Raw genomic sequence first — 25345 nt, 5'->3', positions numbered from 1 at the left:
GTCGAGCTCTTTTGGCTGTGGAGGGGGCCGGCCCTAATGCTGAAAGCGCAGCAACATGAGGCAGGCCTCATACCGAAGCATGGCCAGGGTCCGTTTGGACGCTGCAGGAGGTGCTTACCCAGCGTTTGCGACTGGGAGCTCCTGAACTCGGCCTTGATGTTTAGAATTGCAGAGTTCCCTAAACCCTGACATGTAGGAAACACAGCAGGTGTGTTCCACTGGGTGAGGTAGTGACTTCCGGCACATTCTGCTGGGCCGTTTAACATAAGCAAGAGCAGTGCACTGGCCCTGGGCCAGGTCACTTTGTGCCAGGCACAGACGAGGACACAGCACCTGCGTGAGGGAGAGGCGGCTGGGAAACTCCATCGTGTCGCACGGGGCCTGTTCAGAGTGAGGGTCTCCACTGCTGGGACTCCTGTGAGGCCTGCAGCCTCCCCTGCCTGATGCCCACTGGGCTGACTGGCTGCCCTCCCAGCCCCTCCTGGGGCATCTCGGTGACCTGCCCAGCCAGCCTCTGGGTCATAGACCTGGACACCAGGAGCTGAGTGTGGAGACTGTCGGGCCCACAGCCCAGCCCTGGGGTGTTTACGCAGACGGGAAAAGTGGGGGTGCTCAGGAGCCAGGCTCTGTGCCCGGAGGCCAGGGAGCCTGGAGAGGTGCTCGGGCTGGGCCGGCTCGTGGTGAGGAGCATGGGGTTTGGAGACCCACTGCCAGGGCCAGAGGACTGACTCCACGTGGGGCTGAGAGCGAGGACGCACTTCACAGTCTGTGAGGGTTAGAGGAGGTCGGCCCAGGCCTCACTCAGGACAAGCTGGCTCACGTCTGTCGGGGGCCTCCAGGTACAGTGGCGGAAGGGAGAGCTGGCAGGAGCTGGGAACTGGGCACCAGGGCTGTCAGAGGGGCGCGGGGGGGGAGCAGAATTCTCACCACCGAGTCAGGCAGACAGTACTTGCCCTTTCCTGGCCCTGATGGCTACTCCGACCCTCTGCATCCCCAGCCAAGCAGGCCCCAGACCCAGGGCCCCGAGACCCAGCTTGATGGGCTGCTGTTGGCCCAGCGATCAGGGGCAACGAGTGAAGCCGACCAATAAAGATCTGTGCACCTCCTACCCGCCCTGCTCTGACCCCGCCCAGGCAGGCCGTGGTCCAGACCACATCCTCTCCCATCCCCTGCTTCATGAGAAGTGGGATGAGTGGGAAAGAGGGGAGACCAGGAACTGCCGCGGGCTAGGGCCCAGAGGGGCGTTGATTCTGTAACAGAATCCCCTCCTCGGGTGGACCTCAGCCACCCTTCTTCCTCCGGGTCTCCCTGAGGGGACTCGGCTGCATGAGCCAGAGGTAAGCCCCTGCCCACTCCTCAGAGGGAGGAAGTGGGTCACTGGAGGATGGACCACAACACAGGGATGAGGGACGGCATCAGGCATGATCACCAACCTGCTCCCTTCTCCCAGGAAGCCCTGCTGCTGAAGAGCAGCGCTCGCTCGGCCTCCACGCTGACCGGATGGCGGCGGTACTGCGCCTCCTGCTGCCCTGCCTCCTGGCCCGGGTGTGGCTGGTGCCCGGCACGGCCCAGGCGAGGCCACAGACCCCTGCTGTCCGGAATGAGACTTTCCAGGAAGTGCAGGCCCCAGAGGAGGAGGAAGAGGAGCCCTGGCTGATGGCTAGCGGGCACCAGCTCTCTGAACAGACCTCCAACTTGGGGTTCAGCCTGCTACGCAAGATCTCCATGAGGCATGAAGGCAACGTGGTCTTCTCCCCGCTCGGCCTGTCCTTGGCCATGGCGGCCCTGATGCTGGGGGCCACGGGGCAGACCAGAGCCCAGCTGGAGGGCGTGCTCAGCCAGATGGGGCCCGGGTACCTGCCCACCTTGTTTCAGCGGCTCAGACAGCACCTCTCCCGCAACCAGGAGCTGGGCCTCACCCAGGGGAGTCTGGCCTTCGTCCAGGAAGACTTTGACGTCAAAGGGACCTTCCTCAATTTGTCCAAGAGGTATTTCGATACCGAGTGTGTGACTGTGAATTTCCACAATGCCTCGCAGGCCAGAAAGCTCATGAATCATTACATGAACCGGGAGACGCAGGGGAGAATCCCCACGCTCTTCGATGCGGTCAATCCCGACACCAAGGTCATCCTCGTGGACTACGTCTTGCTCAAAGGTATTTGGAGAATGTTCTGCTCCCCTGCAAGCCGGTCCCTGCGCAGCCCCACCTCTCCCGCTCGCCCCGCATAGGTTAACGCCAAGTGACTTTCTGTGAGGCTGGGTCTCACAGGCAAACCGAAACAGGCGTGGGCCGTGCGATGTCCCGGCACAGGCCGGGCGTGCTCCCCCATGGCCCTGCCGGTGGCCCACGTGCTGCGGTCCCTAGTTCCCAAGCACCTCTACGCAGCTCTCCACGCCTCTAAGGTTCTGACGCTGACCCTTCCGGGCAAGTGATCTGTGAGATGTGGGTTACATCTTTGCTCCTTCACTCGCTCCTTTTGTGAACTGGGGCAAGTGACAATGTCTCCTGTCCTCAGACTCTTAATATAGAAAATGGGGACCCTCCCACCTACTGTGCAGATGAGAGTGAGGCTCAGAGAGGTGAGCCTGGGCAAGGTCACATGAGGCCAGACTCAGCGAGGGGGTCCTGACACTCACGCCAGACCCTGTCCGTCCTGCCCTCTAATGGGCAGGGGGCGGTGTGGCCGCCGCTGCAGCAGGAAGCTGACACTAGGGCCTCGCCAAGCCCAGGAGAACGTGCTTCCCGCCGCCAGGCACTGCGCCGGACAGTCTGTGTGTAGAGGGCCGCGCTCTGCACGCTGCTGGCCTCTCTGGCTCGGGTGGCTGTGTCATCAAGGGTCCCCTTCTCGCAGGACCTGAGCAGCCATGCGTGGGGAGGTCCTCACTCCTGTCCCAGGGCCCCTGCCCGCATGTGGCTGCACAGACTAAGGGCCAGCAGAGGACAGGGCAGGACGGGTGCACTTCCTCACGCTGTGTGTCCCCAACGGGCCACAGGTGGATCCGGGTTCTGCCAGCCGGGAAAGAGGCTGGGACAGGCGGCCTCTGGGGAGTTTGTTTTGCTGCCTGAGCTGTGGTCAGAACACACCCCCGGGCCCACCCTGCCCAGTTGGGGCAGAGAGGGCTGGGCAGCGCTGCCCTCTGTGACTTAAACAAGAATGCTACCCCGAAGGGGTGGTTTCCACACCGAGTTCTTTTCTTACTTGTCCAGGGAAGTGGTTGACCCCCTTTGACCCAGGGTTCACCAAGGCAGACACTTTCCACCTGAACAAGTACAAGACGGTTAAGGTGCCCATGATGTACAGCGCGGGCAACTTCGCCTCCACCTTTGACGAGAGACTCCGTTGCCACGTCCTCCAGCTGCCCTACCGAGGGAACGCCAGCATGCTGGTGGTGCTCATGGAGAAGATGAGCGACCACCTGGCCCTGGAGGACTACCTGAGCACAGACCTGGTGGACACGTGGCTGAGGAACATGAGGACCAGGTACGCCAGGCCCCTGCCCTAGACCAGCTCGGTCTCTGCGAGCACTCGCCACAATTCCGGGGCTCAGTGTCCGTCTCCCCCGTGGCCGATGGGCTCCCTGCTTCCCTCTGTCCTGGCATCTCTCACGGCGCCTGGCTCATTCATCCGCTCGGCCAGGCCCTGCCGCACATGCACAATGGAGCCCTCGTGGAGCTCACATCCCAGTGCAGGGAGATGAGGGAGTCGCAGTGCAGGGAGCGAGGGGGCACCCCCAGGAAGGCCTGGAGAAGGTGGTGGCGGAAGTGAAGCAGGACCCTGTGGGTGTCTTGGGGGAGGGAAGTGCTTCAGGCAGAGACAGTCTGGGATGGGAGAGTGCCTGGTGGGTTTGAGGAACAGCAAGGCAGCAGGGAGGAGGGGAGGTCTGATAACCAGGGCCCAGGCCCCCAGGGCCATATATCACAGGCCCCAGAATGACGGGCTTTTCCTGAGGGACATGGGAAGCCCCAGGGGATCTGAGCAGAGGAGCACCAGGGTCTGACTCGTGTTTGAAAGAGCCACACAGCCATGTGGAGTAAAGACACTGGGGGGAGAGGGGAGGAGACCCGTCAGGAGGTTGCTGAAACCACCCCATCAGGATGCTGCCCTGGGCTGTGGGGTGAGTGCAGCAACGCTCTGAGTGACCTAGGAAACTGGTACTGCTGTTTGGGGCTACACCTCATAAATTAAGAAATTGAGACTTCTTTAAAAAGATGAATCTAGTGTCAATTATTTGTTTTCATGCTTCTTATTTTTGAGCCACAGAACTCATCTTTTTAAACACAAATTTCAGAGAAATCCAGTGCATATAAAACAGAATATCAGCAGGTCTGCCTCGGGGGGCTGGGGGGGACCCCCTTCACTCCCTCCTGCTGTCCATCCCGACTCCTAAGACTCTGGAACGCCGCCGGGCTGCAGACTGTGGCTGCAGCGCCAGCCTGGGGCCTGCAGGATTGCTGCAAGCAAAGAACTGCTGCAAGGAGTTCCTTGCTTTGGGCTGTTTTTAAGACATAGGGAAAGGGATGCAAAATGCAGTATCCTTTGCTAATGAGACCGTGAGTCTCTGGCTGGGAGATAAAACCCGTTCGGTGAAGCTGCAGTTACATATCTAATAAGCCAGAGCGGTTTCCCCCGAGCCAGAGCATCACGAAAGAATGGCATGAGCTATGTCCAGTGAGCGACTCATTAATGGGAATGATCTTGGAGTGATCTTTGTAGCCTGCAGCCTGCGGCTCTGTCTCCATTTCCCCGTTACATCTGCTTGTACCACAGACACATGGAAGTTTTCTTCCCGAAGTTCAAGTTGGATCAGAAGTATGAGATGCATGAGCTGCTTAAGCAGATGAGAGTCACGAGAATCTTCTCACGCTGGGCCAGCCTGGGCGAGCTGTCGGCCATGGCGAGAAACCTCAAAGTGTCTCAGGTAAGCCAGTCTCTCGTGCGGACCCAGCCCCGAGGAGGAAGTCGGGCCAAAACCAACACGTTTTTGCAGATGATTGTAATGTTGATAAAATTCCAAGTTGTAGTAGAAGCTTAGATTTAAATTCCAAGGGCTTGAAATAGCACCTGAGTTGGATGTTTTAAGAATTTTGAGCTACTTTATTAAAACATGAATTTCTCTTATGGAGAGCTCTCCCCCTCCTCTCACAAGCACTCAAGAAGTGTACCCCTGACAAGGAACTCATTCATGGGTTCATTTAAAATGTCATGAAGTCACACCACTCTCAAGATGAAAGAAACCCCCAGAAGCTACCTGCCCAACTTCCCACCCTTGTTGGAACCCCCTCTGTAATATCCCTACACATTATCCTCTAGTTTTCCTGCCCTCTTTCCTTCCTTCTTCCCTCCCTTTCTTCTCCTCCCTCCCTCTCTTCTTTGTAATGCTTCCAGTGACAGGGAAGCAACACTTTGAAAAGCAACTCAATCCACAAATGGCCAAAATTGTAATTGTTTTGTTTTCATATATATGGCTTTGGGGTGTTTTTTCCCTATACCCCCACTAACTCATACTCTTGGGCCCTTGTTCTGCCTCTAAAGATTAGTCACCTCCCACAAGGAATTCCCTCAGCTCATCTGCTGTCTCAGTGGGAACCTGCTGGTTTCAAGGGGAGCCAGGCCTGTTACCTGTGGTCGGAGCAGCCCAGGACATTGCAGGGAGCTGCCTACCACTCCTGGCCACTCACTGACGCCAACAGTAACCCCCTCATTATTACGACTGAGAAAATGTTCTGACATTTCCAAGCAGCAGCTATATCTTCCCCTGCTCCTTCTTAGCTGAGGGGTTTGACTACTATTTTCCCATTTTCTCCTTCCAAGGGAGATTCAGCAGGGTGAGCAGGCCTACAGCCAGGCCTTGGTCCGGGAGATGAGAGGAATAAACAGGACAGCCCCGCAGACCAGCACCTGTAAGGCTTTCTGCTGCAGACACGGCATGGTGACACCGTGTGCTCTCTATAGTTTAAGTGGCAAACCACTAACTGTCCTCCCTGTTTGCTCCTGGAGGAGAACTTCCACTCCAGGACATTAGGGAACCCCCAGGAGCTACTACACTGATGCTTCCTCTATCTCTTATAATAATTAGGTTCGTCCATCACCCGCTTAACATGAGGTGCCTGGACAAAAGGGCCTCCCAGCCAGGACAGGTGGCCTGAGTACAGGCAACCAGAGTCCAGAAGGTCCTCAGGGACCCCAGCACTTGCCCAGGACTCAGAGCCACCCCAGGTGCTGGGAAGCTGCCGCAGACTCGCCACAGCCCTCACCCGGCTGGCCCGCCAGAGGGAAGGCCAGAGTGTTCGGGGCTCCAGGCAGCGTGAGCACCTTCCCGGGCACCAGCTGTGCCCCGGATCAGCAGCACGGAGGCCGCGCGGATCTGACACATGCGTGCGGGCGGCCAGTGTTCCCATGTGGGGTCCTGGTGTCTCCTGGTATTTGAGCTCTAAGGCAAGTCCCTGGGCAACTTCAGACGCCTCCCCTCAGCACAGAGGAGCCCCCTCCCACTCATTCCCAGGAGCATGGCCCTGTAGGTAGGACCACAGCGAAAATCGAGGGCTCAGTTCCCTCCTCTTGACTGCCACCCACACGGTCTTCCACATGACTTCCTTTTCCAGGTTCTACAAAGAGCAGTGATTGAGGTGGATGAAAAAGGAACCGAGGCAGTGGCAGGAACCCTGTCGGAAATTATAGCTTATTCCATGCCTCCCATCATCAAAGTGAACCGGCCGTTTCATTTCCTGATCTATGAAGAAACCTGGAGGGTGCCCCTATTTCTGGGCAGGGTGGTAAACCCCGCCCTCCTGTGATTGACGACAAGCACGAGGACGCGGTGCCCAGCGGATGCCGACCTGCCTGAGGTACGGGCACCCGCACAGGCACTGGTGCTGGGTGGCAGAAAGGATGGCTCCTGTCTGCTGCTGTTTGAGCCACTCTTAGAGAAATCCGAGTGTTCAAGTCAAACTTATTTTCAGGTGAGGTTTGCACAACCCGTTCGGTATGTGCAGCTGCGACTAAGAGCCTTTGCTGCTGGCCAAAGCGAGCTTGGTGGAATGCCTTTGCCCTCCTGTTACTCACATACCTGGACACTCTCCAATGAGCCTTTGGGAGGAAGACACAGACACATTCTCCATGAGTCACGTGCTTCACTCTCTACTTCCCTCTGGTAAAAAATAAGCATTTTCTTGTCATCTGCTGTAGAACCATTTCTTGCTGACTAAAATTAGAAAAACAGCCCAGCCCTGTGGCTCAATGGCTGAATATCAACCTATGAACCAGGAGGTCATGGTTTGATTCCCGGTCAGGGCACATGCCCAGGTTTGGGCTCAATCCCCAGTAAGGGTATGCAGGAGGCAGCCAGTCAGTGATTCTCTCTCATCGTGGATGTTTCTATCCCTCTCCCTTCCTCTCTGAAATCAATACAAATATATTAACCTGTCCTGATCCCAGCGTCTGATCAGCGCGGCCATTTCCTCCAGGCAGGTGAGAGATGCGGCACATCACCTGGCAGAGGCATTCGCTGAGCCGCAGGCCACCCCGGTCAATACCTTCGTTTTACAAAGGACGGGGATGGGGAACCAGACACAGGTCACATGATGACTTTCAAGGGCCCCAGGCACTCTTGGGTCTTTCCGACATAAAAAAATAGATATGCATATTAAAAATTTGATTTTATGACGGCATTGGTATAATAATGAATACATTATGCACTGTGTTTGTCTTTATACCAATGCAGGTAAAGTATGTAACTTGCTGATTGCAAAAAGTAAAACATTCATGAGCCCCAAAAGGTATCCTGGGCCTTAGGCACTGTGCCTACTGCACCTAGTGGATGTGTCGCAGGACGTGGCAGAGAAAAGCAAATGCTTGCCACGGTTACCCAGTGGCCCCAGGCCTATTTCTCTTTTCCTTCTTTCCACCTAAACCGCCCGGTGAGGTCCAGCGGAACAGGCCCGTGGGCTCGCTGCTCAGTCAGCCGCTGCGCTTAAACGAAGAGAAGCCTGGCCCGCGCCGAGGCTAACAGGAAAACAGCAAATCCCCGACGCTCTTAAGCGGTCACTTTCTGTTACAGAGACAAGAAAGTATTTTAGGAGTAAATTCTGAGACTCGTGACTAGGGCTAACTCATCTTGGAGTGTCAACTGTGTTAATTAAATGCCTAATTGGATTTCTATCTGTTTGCTATCGATTTCATACCTAAAATTAATTTTTTGATTAGTCATCTTAACTATTAATTTAAATCAGAGTATTGTGTGTCATATTAATGTGAACACGTAGTAATATTAGGCTACAGTTTGAAGATTGACTTTTCATCATTCTAAAATCTGGACATGGATTCACTGTGTACTCCTTCCAAGGGCAGGCACCACGTGACGGTTGGTGAGGGCAGGGCAATTCCAGGGCCTAGAAAGAGAGACACAAAATAGAGGACCGACTCCCCCTGGCATTCCTCAGTGACCTGTTAGTATGCAGTTAACCAGGTTTATTTGTGGGAAGATACTAGAAAGAGAAATAAAAGAGGGGTCAATCAAATTACCTACTTTTAGAGATGAAACTTCGGGGGGAAGTCTATGAAAACATAATATTCTCTAACAGAAATAACGGCCAAAGCCAGTTCTGGAAAGGTCCACTGCTATTGAAGGGTTCATATAACATGCAGAGCAAACGCCCTCACCTCCCCACGAGCACTGCGAACGGTGCGGCCTAACGACTGTCACTAGCACGCTGCTCTCTGAGGCCGACCAGTGAAAAGTGCAGGCAATGACACAAAAAATTCAAGTTTTCAACTGAGGGGAGAACCTGAACATTACAACACTGTTAAGTATCAGGTTTTTAAAACTGTTCCTCCAGACACCAACATACCCACAGTCTGTCTCTCACACAGGCTATAATGAGAACAGAGTATTGAATTAATCTCATTCACTTATCTTCGCTGTGGACTCCTCCTCAAGCTGAATTGCCTATTCATTTCGGTTCAAATATTTCATGTTTGCCTACTAACCACAAGGCAAAATTGAGCTGTCCCTTCCAGAGGAAGGGGTCTGAGCTCAGGAAGTCAAATAATGGAAATGATTTTCAGATGCGTATGAGGTTGTGGAAGAATATTTATATGCCCCTTATTCTACCGCTATGAAGTAAAATCCATTTAAGCCCTCTCTCCATTTCTGTCTGTAAAATTGAGCTCTACAGGTCTGTTTTTGCAGTGCTGACCTGTGAAATTCTAGAACCTGTGGGTCGCCTAAGACCATCCTGCATATCAGACATTTACATGACGATTCATCACAGTAGCAACATGACAGTTATGAAGTAGCAACGAAAATAATTTTATGGTTGGGTCACCACATGAGGAACTGTATTTAAAGGGCCAGAAGGTTGAGAACCACTGTGCTAGAACCTGTCCTTAAAATGCAAGTTTCGATAATTAACAAACGGCTGACGGTGATGTCCCTTCCCTGCAGTTAGGTGGGGGAGATCGTTCTTTCCCACAGCTAGTTTGAAGGAACTGTCTGATAAGTTGCCACGCCAAGGACTTCTACAAGAGTATCAGTCTCGTTTCGGTGTGAATCTATGGATGGTCGTAACTGTCAGCAATTTGTGTTTTACGCTGATTTTATATATCTGGTTTTAGAAATATATATAATTTTAAAAAATATGTCAACAGTTTTAGAAATGATCATGTTCTAAAAAAGGAAAGGAAACTTCTGAGCATAATTTTGATGGACTGTGTGACTTGATTGCGTAGTGCCTTGCAGTGAGACTGCACTGACCTCTATACACCCCTGGATTGTAGGAGCTGTAGTGACTTTTCTCTATAGAGTCGCTCTCCTCTTCTCTCACACGCGTAAAGGAAATAAAGGTTCCTAACTCTGCTAAATGTATTAGTGAACAAACAAACTGGAATTCTCCATTTTATTTAAAGTGACAGAGTCCATGCTGATTATGAATCACAGTGCTGGGGAACTGCTGTCACTCTGATGTCCCACTCACGCACCACAAACTCTCCCAGATCACAATGTGTTAAAGTGCATGTCAGTGATGCTGGTCGGAGACATCATTAAAATAGTTCAATGAAATCCATAAGGGAAGTACTAAATTAGCCACATGGTCAAGCTTCTCGAACCTACTCAATTTTTAAGTACTGACAAATGGGTTGAACAATTCCATTAACCTATCCTTAAATGAAAGATATTAAGAATCATAAAAATAGCCAACAAGAGCCAATTGTAAGTAAAGATGGAGAGAAATTGAGTGAAAGTTTCACACGAGTAGCTGTTCCTGAGTCATTTACAGTTGAGGTCAGCGTGCTTCTGTTACTCATCACTTAAAAGTGAACTATCTTACTCTTTCATTAGAGAATAAAAATTGCAAAAAAGTATTTAAAACTTTTTTCACAAACACAGGCATCTCATTAACCTATGCTTTATTTTAAGTAAATTCACTATTCATTATTTCACATTATAAAAAGTAACCACACACACATATGCATTCACAAATTAGATCATCTTTATCATACATCAATATATTTTAAAAAACAAAGATTTTCTAATATCAGTATAGTTATATGCTGATTGCATTTTGTAAAGAGAAGCTGACAATAGCTTCATACAGTATATCTCAAGATCTGACATTTTAAAATTAATAATCATACATGTTCTACAGGCAAACTGTGATGGAAATATTAGCATTAGTATAAATAAAGGCTGTTGACATAGCATAAGCATGATAGCTCAGAGTAACAGCTGATTCAAACTAGATTCATCATTTTTAATTAAGGACAAATACAATCTAAAATGTAAACAAAGTATAAAATAAAATTTTCTAGGAAATAAAGGAAATCATGAATCTATTATTTTTAAGGTAATTGTGGCTAAAAGTTATGAGAAATCTTTGTGGAATTTCCATTGCCAAATTTAAGTTTCAGAATATCCGGGTACACCACATGGTCACCACAGTCAGACTGATAGCATAGGGGACTGCTGTTTGTACCCTCTTCAGCGTGGTTGTTGGGCTTGGAGAGTCGTGAGAAACAATGTCTTCCTGACTGACTCCCAGGCCCCCACGTGGTTCTCCAGCAGGGCATTTGCAGTGGATGTGGGCTTTCATACAGGTTTAAATGCTAAAGCTCTAGAACAAGTAAACAGATGGTTTCCTGCACAAATAGATTCAGCCGTGTCTCTTCTGCAGCAGTTGTTAAAGCACATACTAAAGTTGTTTTTCATTACACTTCACTGTAACATTGGAATTCTGCAACCACATTATTATTTAAGAAATATATATCTTATGCCTCCTACGGAATCTAATTTCAAATATGGGGCTTTTAGCAACATCAGCTGCCCTAATGTATCTCTTTCCATTCATTAAAAAAAAAAAGGAGCCCCAGCCATGGCTTTAGCTTTTGTCCATCAATCACATTATCTCCAGGTGTCTCTGTTTTGCCTCCTTCATCAAGCAGATGATTTAAGGATTGGATTTTCTGGATTTTCTTTGTCAAAAAGGATGAGAAAAAGAGAAGGGGGAGGAAAAGAAAGAGGACGGGGAGAGAAGATAGGAGGAGGGAGAGGTGAGGAAGAAAGGAAAGGGAAAGAGAGAAGAAAGGAGAAAACAAAACATGAAAAGTTGTATCCATATAATGCTTTAAAAGTAAATAAATATAGATAGAATCTACTATGAGAATTCTGAGTTAGTGAAAAATAAATTGCATATTAGCTATTACTTGGAATTACCTTTAATTACCAAATCCTGTATGCCCCTAAAATAGCATTCAATTCAGTTCATACAACTTTCCTTACATTTTTTTTCATATAACCATAACAGAAATTCAGCTTAAATACTAGTATATCAATTATCTGGCTTTAAAAGATTTAAGATATAATGCATTCCCATACATCCTTTAAGACATCTATATTCCTAACTACCAGACTGTGTCATCTCTGTGATACTAAAAAGTTGGAGAAGGTATTGTATAAAATTTTGTTGAGCAGGAAAAACAGATATTAATATACTGTGAAATTATTTCCTAGGCTTATTTTAAGTATAAAGGATATGTTTCATTGGGACATAGCATGGTGCGGAACTATAGGTAATACTTCACAGAAGCATAAGGAAACATAACCACATGGACCCTGGTCCGGTTATGGGCAGTGTGCATTCGTGAGAAAGTCCAAATGAGAAGCACATTAGCTGGAGGTACGGTTATGGACGCGTAGATCCAGTCACACGTTAAAAAAGCAGCTGTGATACCAATATTCCTCCTCCCTCAGAACATTCAGAGCAGGAGAAACAAACGATGTGATTTGTTAGCAGAGTGTTTGTTTCTAGATTCATTTTTTAAACAATTACATATATAATTGATTATATAATTAATGTAATTATACTTTATATATTGAGCAGGAGAAAATTCAGTCTGTGAATAGGAAAAACATGCTCAACAATGAAAGAACAGATAAAAAAAAGTAATCTGAAATAAAGGAGAGTTGATATAAAGTTTCAATGGTCTTTATTTTTTTAAAAATGCCTGTGGCATTTAGAAAAATAAGTTGAGAAGAGAATGAATTATATGCTGATGTAATTGTGTTCTTCACTAGAAGAATTCTGGGCGATCTTTGAGAGGAAGAAGGTCAAGAGTGATGGAGCGGACGGATCACAGGAGGCCAGAAAAGGCAGGCACCGTGGCAGGTAAACCAGAGGCAACCCTGTCATTTTACCGACAAGACATGAGGCCCAGAGCACTGAGCGGAACGTCCACAGCTGCTTAGCGGCCCTGGAGCGGGCACAGGCTCCAGCACCGTGCTCTCTGCAGACATGACCCTCTTCTGGCTCAGTCCTCATGACTTTTAAATGGATCGACCACAGTATAATCATTAGAGCAACTGTTCCAAAGAGCATTCTCTGTAAATAAAACTACCCTCTATATTAACGTTACTAATTTGTAATCTCAATATCATTTTTTTCTGTTTCCTATTACTTTTTTCTATGATACATGATCCTACTCTTTCCTTGAGCTCCTTTCCATAAATTTGAATGAATCTTACATACATCTATATTTATATATACTGGTGGGCAATTAGAAATTTCGAGTAAGTTACAATATAGTTCAGTTCCTAAAAGCATGGAGTTCCCAATAAAAGATGGATGTCAGAAACTTTATTAGAATATTCATGAATTCAGTGACATATGTCTAAAAGGACATCTGGATGCTATTTAAATTCTGATTTAATCAGAAGATCCGGGCGTCCTGTAGGAAAGAGTAAACCTGTGAGTAGAGCTGGGGCAGCCTGGACGAATCACATCCACGTGACATGACCTGTCTGTCATCAGGATGGTTCTTATGGGGCAACCCTCTTCCACGTTTAGACTAACAGAAACAAAGGCTTCAGTGATTCACACAGACATTAACAGCACATAAAAGTAACCCTGGGGGAAAGGAGACAGGCCTTTATAACCTCAATGTTAAGGACAAGTACAGTGGACAGGACTCTCCTACATGCTGACCCACACTCTGGACTCCATGCTGCAGGCAGATTGCTTACGTAGCAGCAGGGCCCATCTTTCTGAGCTCTGGGCCATGAAACACTGTCCGCTTACACTAGCCATTCAAAGGGATGCAATTACACCAGTGTCTTCTTGAATAAAGTCCCTGAAGGCAAACATTTCACAGAAAATTTTTAAAATCTCAGATATTAGTGGGAGCCATTTAAAGTCTCTTGTTGATTTCCTTACGTTGCCGTGTCTTTGCCACAGACAGATCATTTTATATAAAGCATCAACATAACAGAGGCACGTGTGCTAAGAATCCCTTTTAATTTAGAACATTTCCTTGTTACAGTTTCTGTTCTTTGGAAATTAGTGGGAAGGAAAGTGCACTGAGAAAAAGAGGAGGATGACACACTTAGCAGTAATCGCTGATTACTTACAAGGTGGCCTTACGTGGTGGCAGATCTTTACCTCCACTGCTCTTTGGATCAGCTGAGTTACCTGTCCCACGGGAGGTGCTGGGGAGGGGAGTGTTAGGAGAAAAGGACGGAGGAAGACTAGTGGCATTACGAGTCCGGAATGAGTCATCTGAAAGGAACACATGCATAGTCAGACATATTCCATTTACTAAGATGGGAACCTAGGAGAAGAAAGCTTACTGGTAGTGGACATTTTTTCTTTTAAAATCAATTTATTAGAGTATAGTTTATATATAATAAACTGCATCACTACCAAATGTTTCTTCCTGCCCCCTGTAATCGCTCCCTCTGTTCCCCACTCCCTCTGCCTCCTGTCATTAGGGATTTGTTTGCATTTTCTGAATTTTATATAAATGGAATCAGATGTGTATCCTTTTTGTGTCTAGCTCCTCTCATTCAGCATAATTATGTTGAGGTTCATCCATGTTGTTATGTATATCGATTCTTCATTCCTTTTTATAGCTGACTGGTATTCCATTGTATGGATATGTCAAAATTTGTTTATCCATTCTCCTATTGCTAGACATTTGGATTTTCCCCCAGTTTTGACTATGATGAATAAATAAAGCTGCTTTAAACAATCATGTACAAATCTGTGTGGAGATGTAGGTGTTGATTTCTCTTCAGTCAAAGCCTAGGAGTGGAATTGCTGGGTCACACAGGAAGGTGTTGTCCGAAGGAACTGCACCCTCTGGCTGCCCCCAGCAGTGTCTGAGCCGGCTGGAGCGCTGCCCACGTCCCCGCGCACTCGACACTGTGAGCCCTTCACTGAGAGGACCTCTCACTGTGCGTAGTCTTAGTGGGACACAGCCACCCATTCATGTGCCATCTATGGCTACTTTTACCCACAAGGGCACAGTTGAGTCCTCGTGACAGAAACCAATTTGCCTCTTATGCCTAACTATTGACTCTCTGGCCTCCTAACAGAAAAAGTTTTCTGACCCCTGGTATAATGTTTCAAAGATATACTATTGCAAATGTTTAGCTGTATATTATCTATAGGAAAGCCCTAGTATTTTAACTAAGTTAATTACTACAAAAAATTTTACTCTCTGCCTCCAGCAGGTCCTCAGACCGTGGCAAAACCTATCCTATCATTTTGTCCTGTTTCTCTTTTAAAAGAACTCTTAAGTCTTGATACAGTGAGAACAAAATAGTATAGTCAAGTATTTTCTCAATTGCTAGAAAAAAAAATTCATAGGTATTTGATAAAGATACAAACTTAGAAAAAACACTGTATCTAGAAATAAAAAAATTATCTAAGGAAAATCATATTTCATTGAATTTAGCAATGCTTTGAGGAGCTCAGATTTCTGCTTACCAGTTAGTGAAATCATAGAAGTCTTTGCTAACCCTGAGGCAGAAGGTGTATATGCTGCTGTAGAAGTTTTACTGGAAAAGAACATAATTACGTTTCAAATGCAAGAACATGTTTATTTCAATCCCATTTATCCAGCGTTTGGTCTTTTTAAATCTTCTTTTTTTAAATGCTTTCCCCTATTTCCTATGAAACATGCTTGTTACTTCTATTTCTCATTTATTCTTTCTATTTCATGCCTCACAATAATTATGTGCCCTTGACCGGGAATTGAACCCTCAACCCTTCAGTGTGTAGACTGATGCTAACCACTGAACTAACTGGCCAGGGCAAGGTATTATATATTGTCATGGCTGTAGTCTTCCTAGAATACCAGTACATATTTTTATGCAAATTGGTAGACTACTATTTTTTTAACAGTCTTTACAGAAGAAAAAAAATTATTTACTTATAGAAAACTCAAAATTAGTGCTAATTTTTATAGTAATATAAATATTTCACATATAATAAGATGTGACTATAAAATAAAAATTCAAACATGAAGAACTGACAGATCATACCTAGCACACTTGTCTAAGTTGCCATATTTTGCATGAAAAGCTTGATTATTAATAGACTGGCTTCGAATCAATTTGGATTTCTTGATTTCCTTGCCTAGAGTAACAAGCAGAAGAAAAAAGTAATTGTTCACTTCACCTTTAGATGCTCCACGCCCGTTCCCTCTCCCACTCACACCGTTTTCAGTAAACACAGATGGGCTAGCTTCCTTTCCTTCGTTTGAGCTATTGGGCTATCTTTATCCCAGCTGTCCAATAAGAACTACCAAAACAAACACTGAAAGGAAAACGGTGCTTTAGCACAATGTATCTCATCTAAGAGAGTGGCTTGCCCTATAATTACTGTTTATAAAAGGAACAGGAGGCATAAGAGGCTGTCTCTTACTTGCTGACGGGGTGCTGGAAGAGGACCCAGGAACAGCAATGGGGATGCTCTTGGGCAGAGCTGTTGGTGTCTTGATGTCTCTGCCTAAAATAAACTCTGCTTTGAGTGCTGTCATGCCCTCTGGGTTCTTATTAATCTCCACAAACATACAGACAACACAGAAAAAATGAAACACTATCCCTTGCTAAGCAGCATTCTTTCCCACATAGTCTTACTCTGCATATTTACACATTTCGATCTTAGTTATTCAGTGATTAATTTCACATTCTTATTGCTGCTATCACTTTCCTTTGAAGGATCTGAAGCTCCACACTGATCCCCATCACTTATTCATGTATTCTTACCATCCATACAACATTAAGCAGCCAGTTTTTTAAAACTACTTTTAAAATTAAAAGCAATTTTCCATATAAAATTAGTAACTCAACATGGTCTTTCAGAATGCCAGGATGAAACATTAATCGTGTGATTTAGTGATGAAGACATAAGAAAACAACTTACGTTTCTTTTCAAAGGTTTTTTCATTCACGGGCCTCCCCTCGTGTTGCTTCTCTTTCTCTAATTGTTCCTATTATTAAAATAGTATCTGAGCATTAAAGGTAAGCATAGATTTAGAAAATGTTCTAATGAGAAATTACTCTAAGTTCCAGACATACAAATATTGTTTACAAAAATTCCTTTAAAAAGTAATTTTTTTTCCAAATTAGTGTCTCCAGTTTCTTTCAGATTTGTGTTTTGTGTGTTTTCTTACCTCTCCAGAATTGTGCTTTTGGGGACTTAAGCTAAAACAAGGAGTTTAGTAACATTATGGGATGAGCCTTTATTTTCTAAGATGTATTTACTGATTCTCATTAGCAAAATATTTGTTACTATTAGTCATTTCCATTTCTGATTGGTAAATAGCAAAATAGTGCTTTTTTGTTTTTTTTCAAATATGTTTTTATTTATTTTAGATAGAGGAGAAGGGAGAGTGATAGGGAGATAGAAACATCAATTGGCTGGCTGCCTCCTGCACACCCCAAGCCCACAACTCAGGCATGTGCCCTGACTGGGAATCAAACCAGTGACTTCGTGGTTCATGGGCTGATGCTCAACCACTGAGCCACCTGGCAAAGCAAAATGTTTTTCTTTAAAAAGACTGAGAAGAAAGGAAATGTCTTTGGGACATGTTAAAAGATTTCTTATTGCCAAAACCGGTTTGGCTCAGTGGATAGAGCGTCGGCCTGCGGACTGAAAGGTCCCAGGTTCGATTCCGGTCAAGGGCATGTACGTGGGTTGCGGGCATATCCCCAGCGGGGGATGTGCAGGAGGCAGCTGATCGATGTTTCTCTCTCATCGATGTTTCTAGCTCTCTATCTCTCTCCCTTCCTCTCTGTAAAAAATCAATAAAATATATTAAAAAAAAAAAGAATTTATCTTTAAAAAAAAAAAAAAAAGATTTCTTATTGAAGTATAATATACATAGAGAAAGTACACAAATTATAAGAGTACAGCTCAATAAATTTTCCCAAAATGAACATACCTATATAGCCATAGCAGCTCACAGATCAGGATATAAAACATTACCAAAACTCGCGTCCCTTATCCCAATAGAATAAGTAGGCAAGAAAATCAACAAGCATGTCAAGTTCTGAACAAACTATATATATATATAGAACACCAAACTCAACAACTGGAGAACACACATTCTTTTCCTGTGCACCTGTGAAATAATGAAAAAGGTAAGAAAAGAGACAAGATAAAAATGTCCACACAGCCCTGGCTGGTGTGGCTTCGTGTTTGGAAAGTCCAGCACACACCGAAGGGTTGTGGGTTCAATTCCTGGTCAAGGGCACATACCTGGGTTGCAGGTTCAATACCCGGCCTCATTCAGGGCATGTGAGGGAGGCAACCAAGCAATGTGTCTTTCTCACATCATGTCTGTCTGTCTGTGTCTGTCTGTCTCTCTGTCTCTCTCCTCCATCCCTTTCTCGCCTCTCTCCCCTCTCTCCCTCCCTCCCTTCCACTGTTTAAAAATTAATGGAAAAAAAAAATCCATGGTTGAGGATTAACAACAACAACAAAATCTCCATATAGAATTGGACTGCATGAAAAGAACCAAATGAAAATTCTAAAACTGAAAATAAAAAATATAAAACTGAAAAATAAAATATCATTAAGCGTTATCTGCCAACAGTAGTGTTATCTATGTTCTCTATCTTTTCCTCTATTATCTTGATCATAGTAATCATAGTTATCCTGAAGTCCTTGTCTGCTAACTCCAGTATCAGGATCATCTATGGGTCTTTTTCTATTGCCTGATTTTTCTCTTAGGCATAAATGATTCAGCCCTAAAAAATATTAGAGCTCTCTTAGTCTTAATCCTGAACTAGAAAGTGAAATTAAAAATTTTTATTCCATTTATAATGATACCAAAAACATAATATACTTAGAAATAAATCTAACAAAAGACTTCCTTGAATGCTACACTTAACACTATGAGACAGTCCTCAAACTTTTTAAACAGGGGGCCAGTTCACTGTCCCTCAGACCGTTGGAGGGCCGGACTATAGTTTAATAAAAAAACTATGAACAAATTCCTATGCACACTGCACATATCTTATTTTGAAGTAAAAAAACAAAATGGAACAAACACAATATTTGTATTTGCATGTGGCACGCGGGCCATAGTGTGAGGACCCCTGCTCTGAGAAAAAGTAAAGGAGGCTAGGGATTGGGGACAGGGGAGGCGGGGGGGGGGGGGGGGAGGTCAATGGGGGGAAAGGCGGCATTTATAATACTATATGTAATACTTTAAACAATAAAATAAAACTTATAAAAAGTAAAGGAGGCTAGGGATTGGGGACGGGGGGGGGGGGCGGGAGGTCAATGGGGGGGAAAGGCGACATTTATAATACTATATGTAATACTTTAAACAATAAAATAAAACTTATAAAAAGTAAAGGAGGCTAAATAAATGGAGGGGTAGACATAGTACATGAATTAGGAAGACTCATGTTAAGATGGCCATTCTCCAAATTCATCTGTAGATCAATCCTAACATAATCCTCACAAAAATTCTAGCAGGCTTTTTATAGAAATGAACAAACTGATCCTAAACTTCGTATAAAAATAAATTATGATGCTGGAAAAAGCATGACAAAAAAAAATCACATACATATTATTAAATTTATATAAATTCTTGTTGCAAACTAATTTGTAGTGACAGAAACTAGAGTAATGCTTTCTGGAGTCTGGAGTAAAAGATATGAATCATAAAGGGCCATGCAGAAACCTTTAAGGGAATGAAAATGTTTGGTGCTTTGATTGTGGTGATGGTTTCATAGATATGCCCATGTTAAAATTCCTCAAATCGTACACCTAAAATATATGCAGTTAATTGTATGTCAATAATACTTAAATAAAATAGTTTTTAAAGCCTTTCAAATATCATTTTCCTTATAGTTCATAAAATAACAGATACCAAAAGATCAGGACTCTTGCCCTGGCTGGTTTGCTCAGTGGTTAGAGCATCAGCCCACAGACCAAAGGGCTGTGGGTTCAACTTCCAGTCAAGGGCACATACCTCAGTTGTGGTTGCAGGTTCCCTGGCCCCGGTAGGGGCAAATGCCAGAGGCAACTAATCAATGTGTCTCTCTCATGTTGATGTTTCTCTCTTTCTCCCCTCCTCCCTTACTTCCACTCTCTCTCTCTAGTAATCAATGGAAAAAATATCCTCCAGTGAGGATAAAAAAAAAAAAAAAAAAAAAAGATCAGGACTTTTTAGTGATTTAGGAAGAAAAAGAGTAGTGTAAAATTGAAAGAAATTATTTAATAGGTTTAATAGCAAAGCATATTTAATATTGGTCAGAAAAAAATATGTGTGTGTGCATATGAAAATAACATACCATTTCCAAAAGAAGCAGTTCCTCTCTTTCTTTCTCTTGATCCAACAAATCTTTCTCATAAAACTTGTTCTGAAACTAAGTTTAAGTTTAAAATGAAACTGTGGAACATTAATGATGAGTGTATGTCAACTTTTAAGAATAAAAGCAAGAGAGTGTACTTACAGCATCCACAGACATTTCCATTCTGTCCAACTCTAACACAGTCTGTAAAGAAAGTTTTTAAAATATTCAACAGTAATAAAATCAACCATCATTTCACAAAAAGACTCTTTCCAGAGGGAGTTTCAAATAGGAGACTTCTACATGATGTACAAGGTTAAGTTAGAAACCTTTTGAAGTTCTTCCCAATTCTACATTGTATTTTTTATTTTCCATCAATCTCTATATTTGTAATGCCAGGCTCTATTTAAACTTTTAAAGTTTTTTACTTTAAGGAGAGCAAGTCTACGCCTGGCCGGTGTGGTTCAGTGGTTGAGTGCCGACCTATAAACCAGGAGGTCACAGTTCAATTCCTGGTCAGGGCAGATGCCGGGGTTTCAGGATCGATACTCCAGTGTGGGGTGTGTAGGAGGCAGCCAATCAACGATTCTCTCTCATCATTGATGTTTCTATTTCTCCTTCTCCCTCTCCCTTCCTCTCTGAAATCAATAAAAATATTTTTTTGAAAAAATAAAAGAAGAGCAAGTCTAGAGGAATATTTTAAATACTAAACATATGCAATTTAACTAATTTCTAATAATTCTCAGTGCCACTCTTCTGAATTTTCAGAAATACAGTATAATTTCTGAACTTTATAAAAACCTTTTAGCTAAATATATATGAAGTAATCTATCCTTTGGCTTAAAATTCTTAATTCCTTTCCTTCCCACATAAACTTTTTATCAATATGACACTCTAACCAATAGAAAAGACTTTATTCTGAAAGCATTCTCTCAATGTAATATTTGTCTTTCAGAATATGTTAGTCTGACACCGACTATTTCAGTCTAACAATGATCCATCTGCCCCACAGCTCTGTCTCTGACAGGGCAGAGCACTTCTCCCTAGTGGCCACAATAAAGTACATCTACACTTTCATAAGCCAATGCTACTCTTTGCAAAGATATATTTAAAATTTTATTTTTATGCTGAAATTTATAAAAATTTGAAAATTTATCCCATGAAGTATCTTTTAAATAAAGTTATTTCCCATCTTAAAAAACTGACAAGAGTCAGCTATTCCGTTTATCCGGAAGCTTTGTGTAGCTTCTCTCAAAGGTTCCCATACCAACACCTCAGTATGATAACATTGTACTACAGAATTTTGATGGGAAAGATTGACTTCATACTCAAAATAAGAGAAGTATTCCAGAATAATCCATTGATTTAATTATATCATTTCTGTACCTATTTATGGGGTTAATTTATATTATCTTAAGCTAACAGATTCTTTCAGAAAAGTAGCTAACCCTCTCATGTACTATTTTGGCATGTTAACTTCATTGCCTAAACTTCTGTAATTAAAGAGCAAGGTGAGAAATATCTGATAGAAACAAGTGTAAGTGTGTGTGTGTTTAAATTTAGATGCATGTCCAGGTGCTGGCTATTTCTGGATATTTCAGTTGATGAAGAGGAATTCACATCTCAGTAAAATAAAATTATACTAATTAATACAAAGTTATCAAGTCACTTCATTAAAAAGTTCCTCATGTGACACTGGAAATTATTTCTAGGGGAAAAAAATCACAAACAAAGAATTCTTCTTTTTCTCAAATCAATGCCATTATTTAAGATATTAATAAATTAATTTCTCTCACTACAAATAAATTCTCAAAAACTATGTGTCCTGAAGTTCACATTCAGATTCATAAAAGCAACCACTGTTTTGTTGTTGTTAATCCTCACCCGAGGCTATTTTTCCATTGATTTTTTAGAGCAAGAGGAAGGAAAGGGAGAGACAGAGAAACATTGATGCGACAGACACATGGATTGACTGAGGTATGTGCCCTTGACCAGAATTGAACCCATGACCCTTCAGTCCTGGGCTGAAGCTCTATCCAGAACCAAACCAGCTAGGGCAAAAAGTAATCACTTTAATTTGACTTAATCTTATAAAAACACTAGAGGCCTGGTACACGGATTCGTGCACTGGTGGGGTCCCTTGGCCAGGCCTGTGGGGATTGGGCTGAAACCAGCTCTCTGACATCCCCCGAGAGGTCCCGGATTGTGATAGGGTGCAGGCCATGCCAAAGGACCCCACCGGTGCACGATTGGGACTGGGGAGAGACCACAGGAGGGCTCCAGGACATGTCCGGCCCATCCTGCCCAGTCCCGAATGGCCAGACCCCAGCAGCAAGCTAACCTACCGGCTGGAGCATCTGCCCCCTGATGGTCAGTGTGTGTCATAGCAACTGGTCAAATGGTTGAGCAAAAGGTCAGACACTTAACATATTAGGCTTTTATTATATAGGATTAGCATTAGTTATATATCGAGCATGTAGAGTTCTTGAAGACTAAAGTATTTTAACCCCTAGAGTGACAGGGAGCACGATCGCGCTCCTCCTGCAGTGTCACTATTAGATGCTAGTAGTTCACTTTTTATTGACAGATGGCACCTAAGTGCAGATTACTTATGATGCCGAATGTTTGTAGTGATTTTTGAATATGTAACTTCATTTACTTGCAATTCATAATTTTTTTCCTAAACTGCTGTAAAATCAGCAAAAATGCCTTGGCAATTTTAGCATAGTTCCTAGGATATTGGTTGGCATTCAAAGGGTTAAGGTTTGACTTCACAAATCAAAATTCTGACTGTTTAGTGTTCCAACATTCCCAAACAATCCCTATAATAAGATCACATACTAAAACAAAACAAAAACCATAAGACACAATGTTACTTTATTGAAAAAAGGATGCTCTTGGGAGTAAGAGATCTATACTCTAGTCCTATTTCTGTCCCTTACTAATATGATCTTAAGCAGACACTTAATATCTCTAGGTCTAGACCTTCTGTAAAGTCACACACACTGAATTACTGCAGAGGGCCCCTTCATGGCTAAATGTCTATCAAATGTGCCTTTTCCATTTTACCAACAAAGCTTTCCCAGATTATAATTGCTTGTAAATAAAGGCTGGTGAATGAGGTATTCATTACTAGTTAAACAGCATTTATTGAGCACCAAAAATGTGCCAAGCTCTCTCCTGTGGGACACCACTAAAGGGTGTCCCAAAATTCATGCAAGAAGTAATTTTGATAGAAAACACAGGTTTATAATTAAAAATAGTAAATTTTTTATTAATTCATAAAGTATACAGTATAGGGTTATGTATGGAATAGCATACATAAAAACTGGACTATCATGTCGCGATAGCGAGCACCGTTAACTGTTATTGCCTGAGCAGCCGCATTTTCGAAGAAGAATGGTTCGATGATGCCTCCAGCCCAAAATCCGCACCAAACAGTGACACGTTGTGGATGCATTTGTTTCTCAACAATCACTCGTGGATTTTCTGAACCCCAAATGCGACAATTTTGTCGATTAACCAAGCCATCAAGATGAAAATGAGCCTCATCAAAATTCAGCCACAATTATGCAAAACGGTCATGGAAAATGTCAACAAAAGAGTGCATATGTGCCAGCAAAGCCATGGAGGCCATTTACCCGATATGCTATTCCATACATAATCTTATACTGTATACTTTATGAATCAATAAAAAATTTACAATTTTTAATTATAAGCCTGTGTTTTCTATCAAAATTACTTCTTGCGTGAATTCTGGGACACCCTTTACTAATAATATCTAATGAGTGCCGACTTTCATATCCAATTGTAGCACACATCAACCAAATCAGTTTCTAATTCTTAGTACACTAGCAAGGATATAAAGATTTTAACATAGTGCCATCCCATCAAGCTAAAACAGTGAAGATATAATTAAGATTATCCTTTTTTTTAATAGATTATTGATTTTAAAAGTGAGAGAAAGGGAGAGGGAGAAACAGTGATGTGAGATCACAACATCCATCAGTGCCCCCTACACATCCCCTACCAGGATTTGAGCCCACCCTGGGTACGTGCCCTGACCGGGAATCAAACTGACAACCTGTTGGTACACGGGACAATGCCCAGCTAACTGAGCCACACCAGCCAGGGCTAATAAAGACTGTCTTAATGCAAGAAATACAAATGTTGTGGCCAGCATGAGACTTACTCTTTTTACAATAGCCAGAACATCTTTATCTTTTTCTTGACATAGAAGTTTTCTCACGCACATTTCTAACTGTTGAAGTAGATGTTTATCTTCAGGGATCTTCAGAGTAGATTTCACTTTGGGCAACAAGTAGCAAAGTTTCATTCTATAATAAATTAAATACTATTTACTTGTGTGTAAATTTATAACTTAAATTTAACAACTGTATAATAATAGTGACATAAAACTGAAAGAAAAACCCAAGTTGTAGGTAGCCTAAGCGTTTCTTTATTATGCAACAAATGCTCATGGAGTGCCTAGAATGAGTCGAGCGTTCATTATTCTAGGTGCTGCAACACAATGGTGAATAAGAGCAGCAAATCCTGTGGTGTCATGGAGCTTACATGCTAGCATGAGGGGAGGGAGGGAGGATAAACAAAGTATGTTAGATAGTGGTAGGTGCTGTAGAGAAAAATTACATGGGATAGAAGACAGGGGAGAACCAGAGGAGGGAAGTTACAATTTTAAAACAGGTGGTCAGAGAGGATTTCAGTAAAGGTTTCACTGAAAAGATGACATTTAAGCAAAGACCTAAAAAAATAAATCAATGAGGGAATTAGTCACATGAATACCTGAACATTACAGGCAGTAGCTGCAGTAAGAGAAAATGTCCTGTAGGGGGAGCTTGCCAAGGTGCTGTCTCAAATTAACAAATTGGCCCAAATTGGCAAATTGGATGAGAGGACAGAATGGGGCAAAGATGAGATTAGCAGATCTTTGAGCAGCAGTAGGAGGCCAGCTCATCCAGGGCCTTGCAGGCCACTGTTCCGAGACTGGCTTTTAAGTGCAATTAGAAGCCAGGGAAGGTTTGAGCAGAGGAGTTAAATTGTCTGACTTACGGGTTTTGTTTGTTTGTTCTATTTTTGATTTCAGAGAGGGAGAGGTAGAGAGAGATAGAAACATCAATGAGAGAGAATCATGGACTGGCTGTCTCCTGCACATCCCCCACTGGGGATCAAGCCCGCAACCCAGGCACACGCCCCCGACTGGAATCGAACCCAGGACCCCTCAGTCCACAGGTCGACGCTC

General features: G+C 43.9%; 2 protein-coding genes across 2 annotated transcripts in view; one reads left to right on the top strand and one right to left on the bottom strand.

Annotated features, from left to right (window-relative positions):
* Positions 1-1465: 1465 nt before the first annotated feature.
* On the top strand, positions 1466-6796 carry SERPINA10 (serpin family A member 10; the record flags this gene model as incomplete). Its single annotated transcript, XM_081107382.1, has 4 exons — positions 1466-2155; positions 3209-3482; positions 4770-4920; positions 6605-6796. Exons 1-4 carry the CDS (start codon positions 1501-1503, stop codon positions 6794-6796), a joined length of 1272 nt encoding a protein of 423 aa, XP_080963508.1. The 5' UTR covers positions 1466-1500.
* A 3474-nt stretch (positions 6797-10270) lies between these two features.
* PPP4R4 (protein phosphatase 4 regulatory subunit 4) overlaps positions 10271-25345 on the bottom strand; it is a gene marked incomplete at its 5' end in the record, with an annotated part of 90719 nt that continues 75644 nt past the window's right edge. Inside the window, 9 exons of the mRNA XM_081107035.1 lie at positions 10271-11468; positions 13900-14047; positions 15260-15330; positions 15817-15910; positions 16199-16282; positions 16700-16766; positions 20086-20160; positions 20248-20289; positions 24278-24422. Of these exons, the coding sequence (XP_080963161.1) occupies positions 11444-11468; positions 13900-14047; positions 15260-15330; positions 15817-15910; positions 16199-16282; positions 16700-16766; positions 20086-20160; positions 20248-20289; positions 24278-24422 (751 nt within the window). The 3' untranslated portion in view covers positions 10271-11443. The remainder of the gene's footprint in view (positions 11469-13899; positions 14048-15259; positions 15331-15816; positions 15911-16198; positions 16283-16699; positions 16767-20085; positions 20161-20247; positions 20290-24277; positions 24423-25345) is intronic.

The sequence above is a fragment of the Myotis nattereri genome (genome assembly GCF_964212035.1).
Source record: "Myotis nattereri genome assembly, chromosome: 1".
Taxonomy (NCBI): Eukaryota; Metazoa; Chordata; class Mammalia; order Chiroptera; family Vespertilionidae; genus Myotis; species Myotis nattereri.
This window is presented reverse-complemented; position numbering and strand designations above follow the sequence as displayed.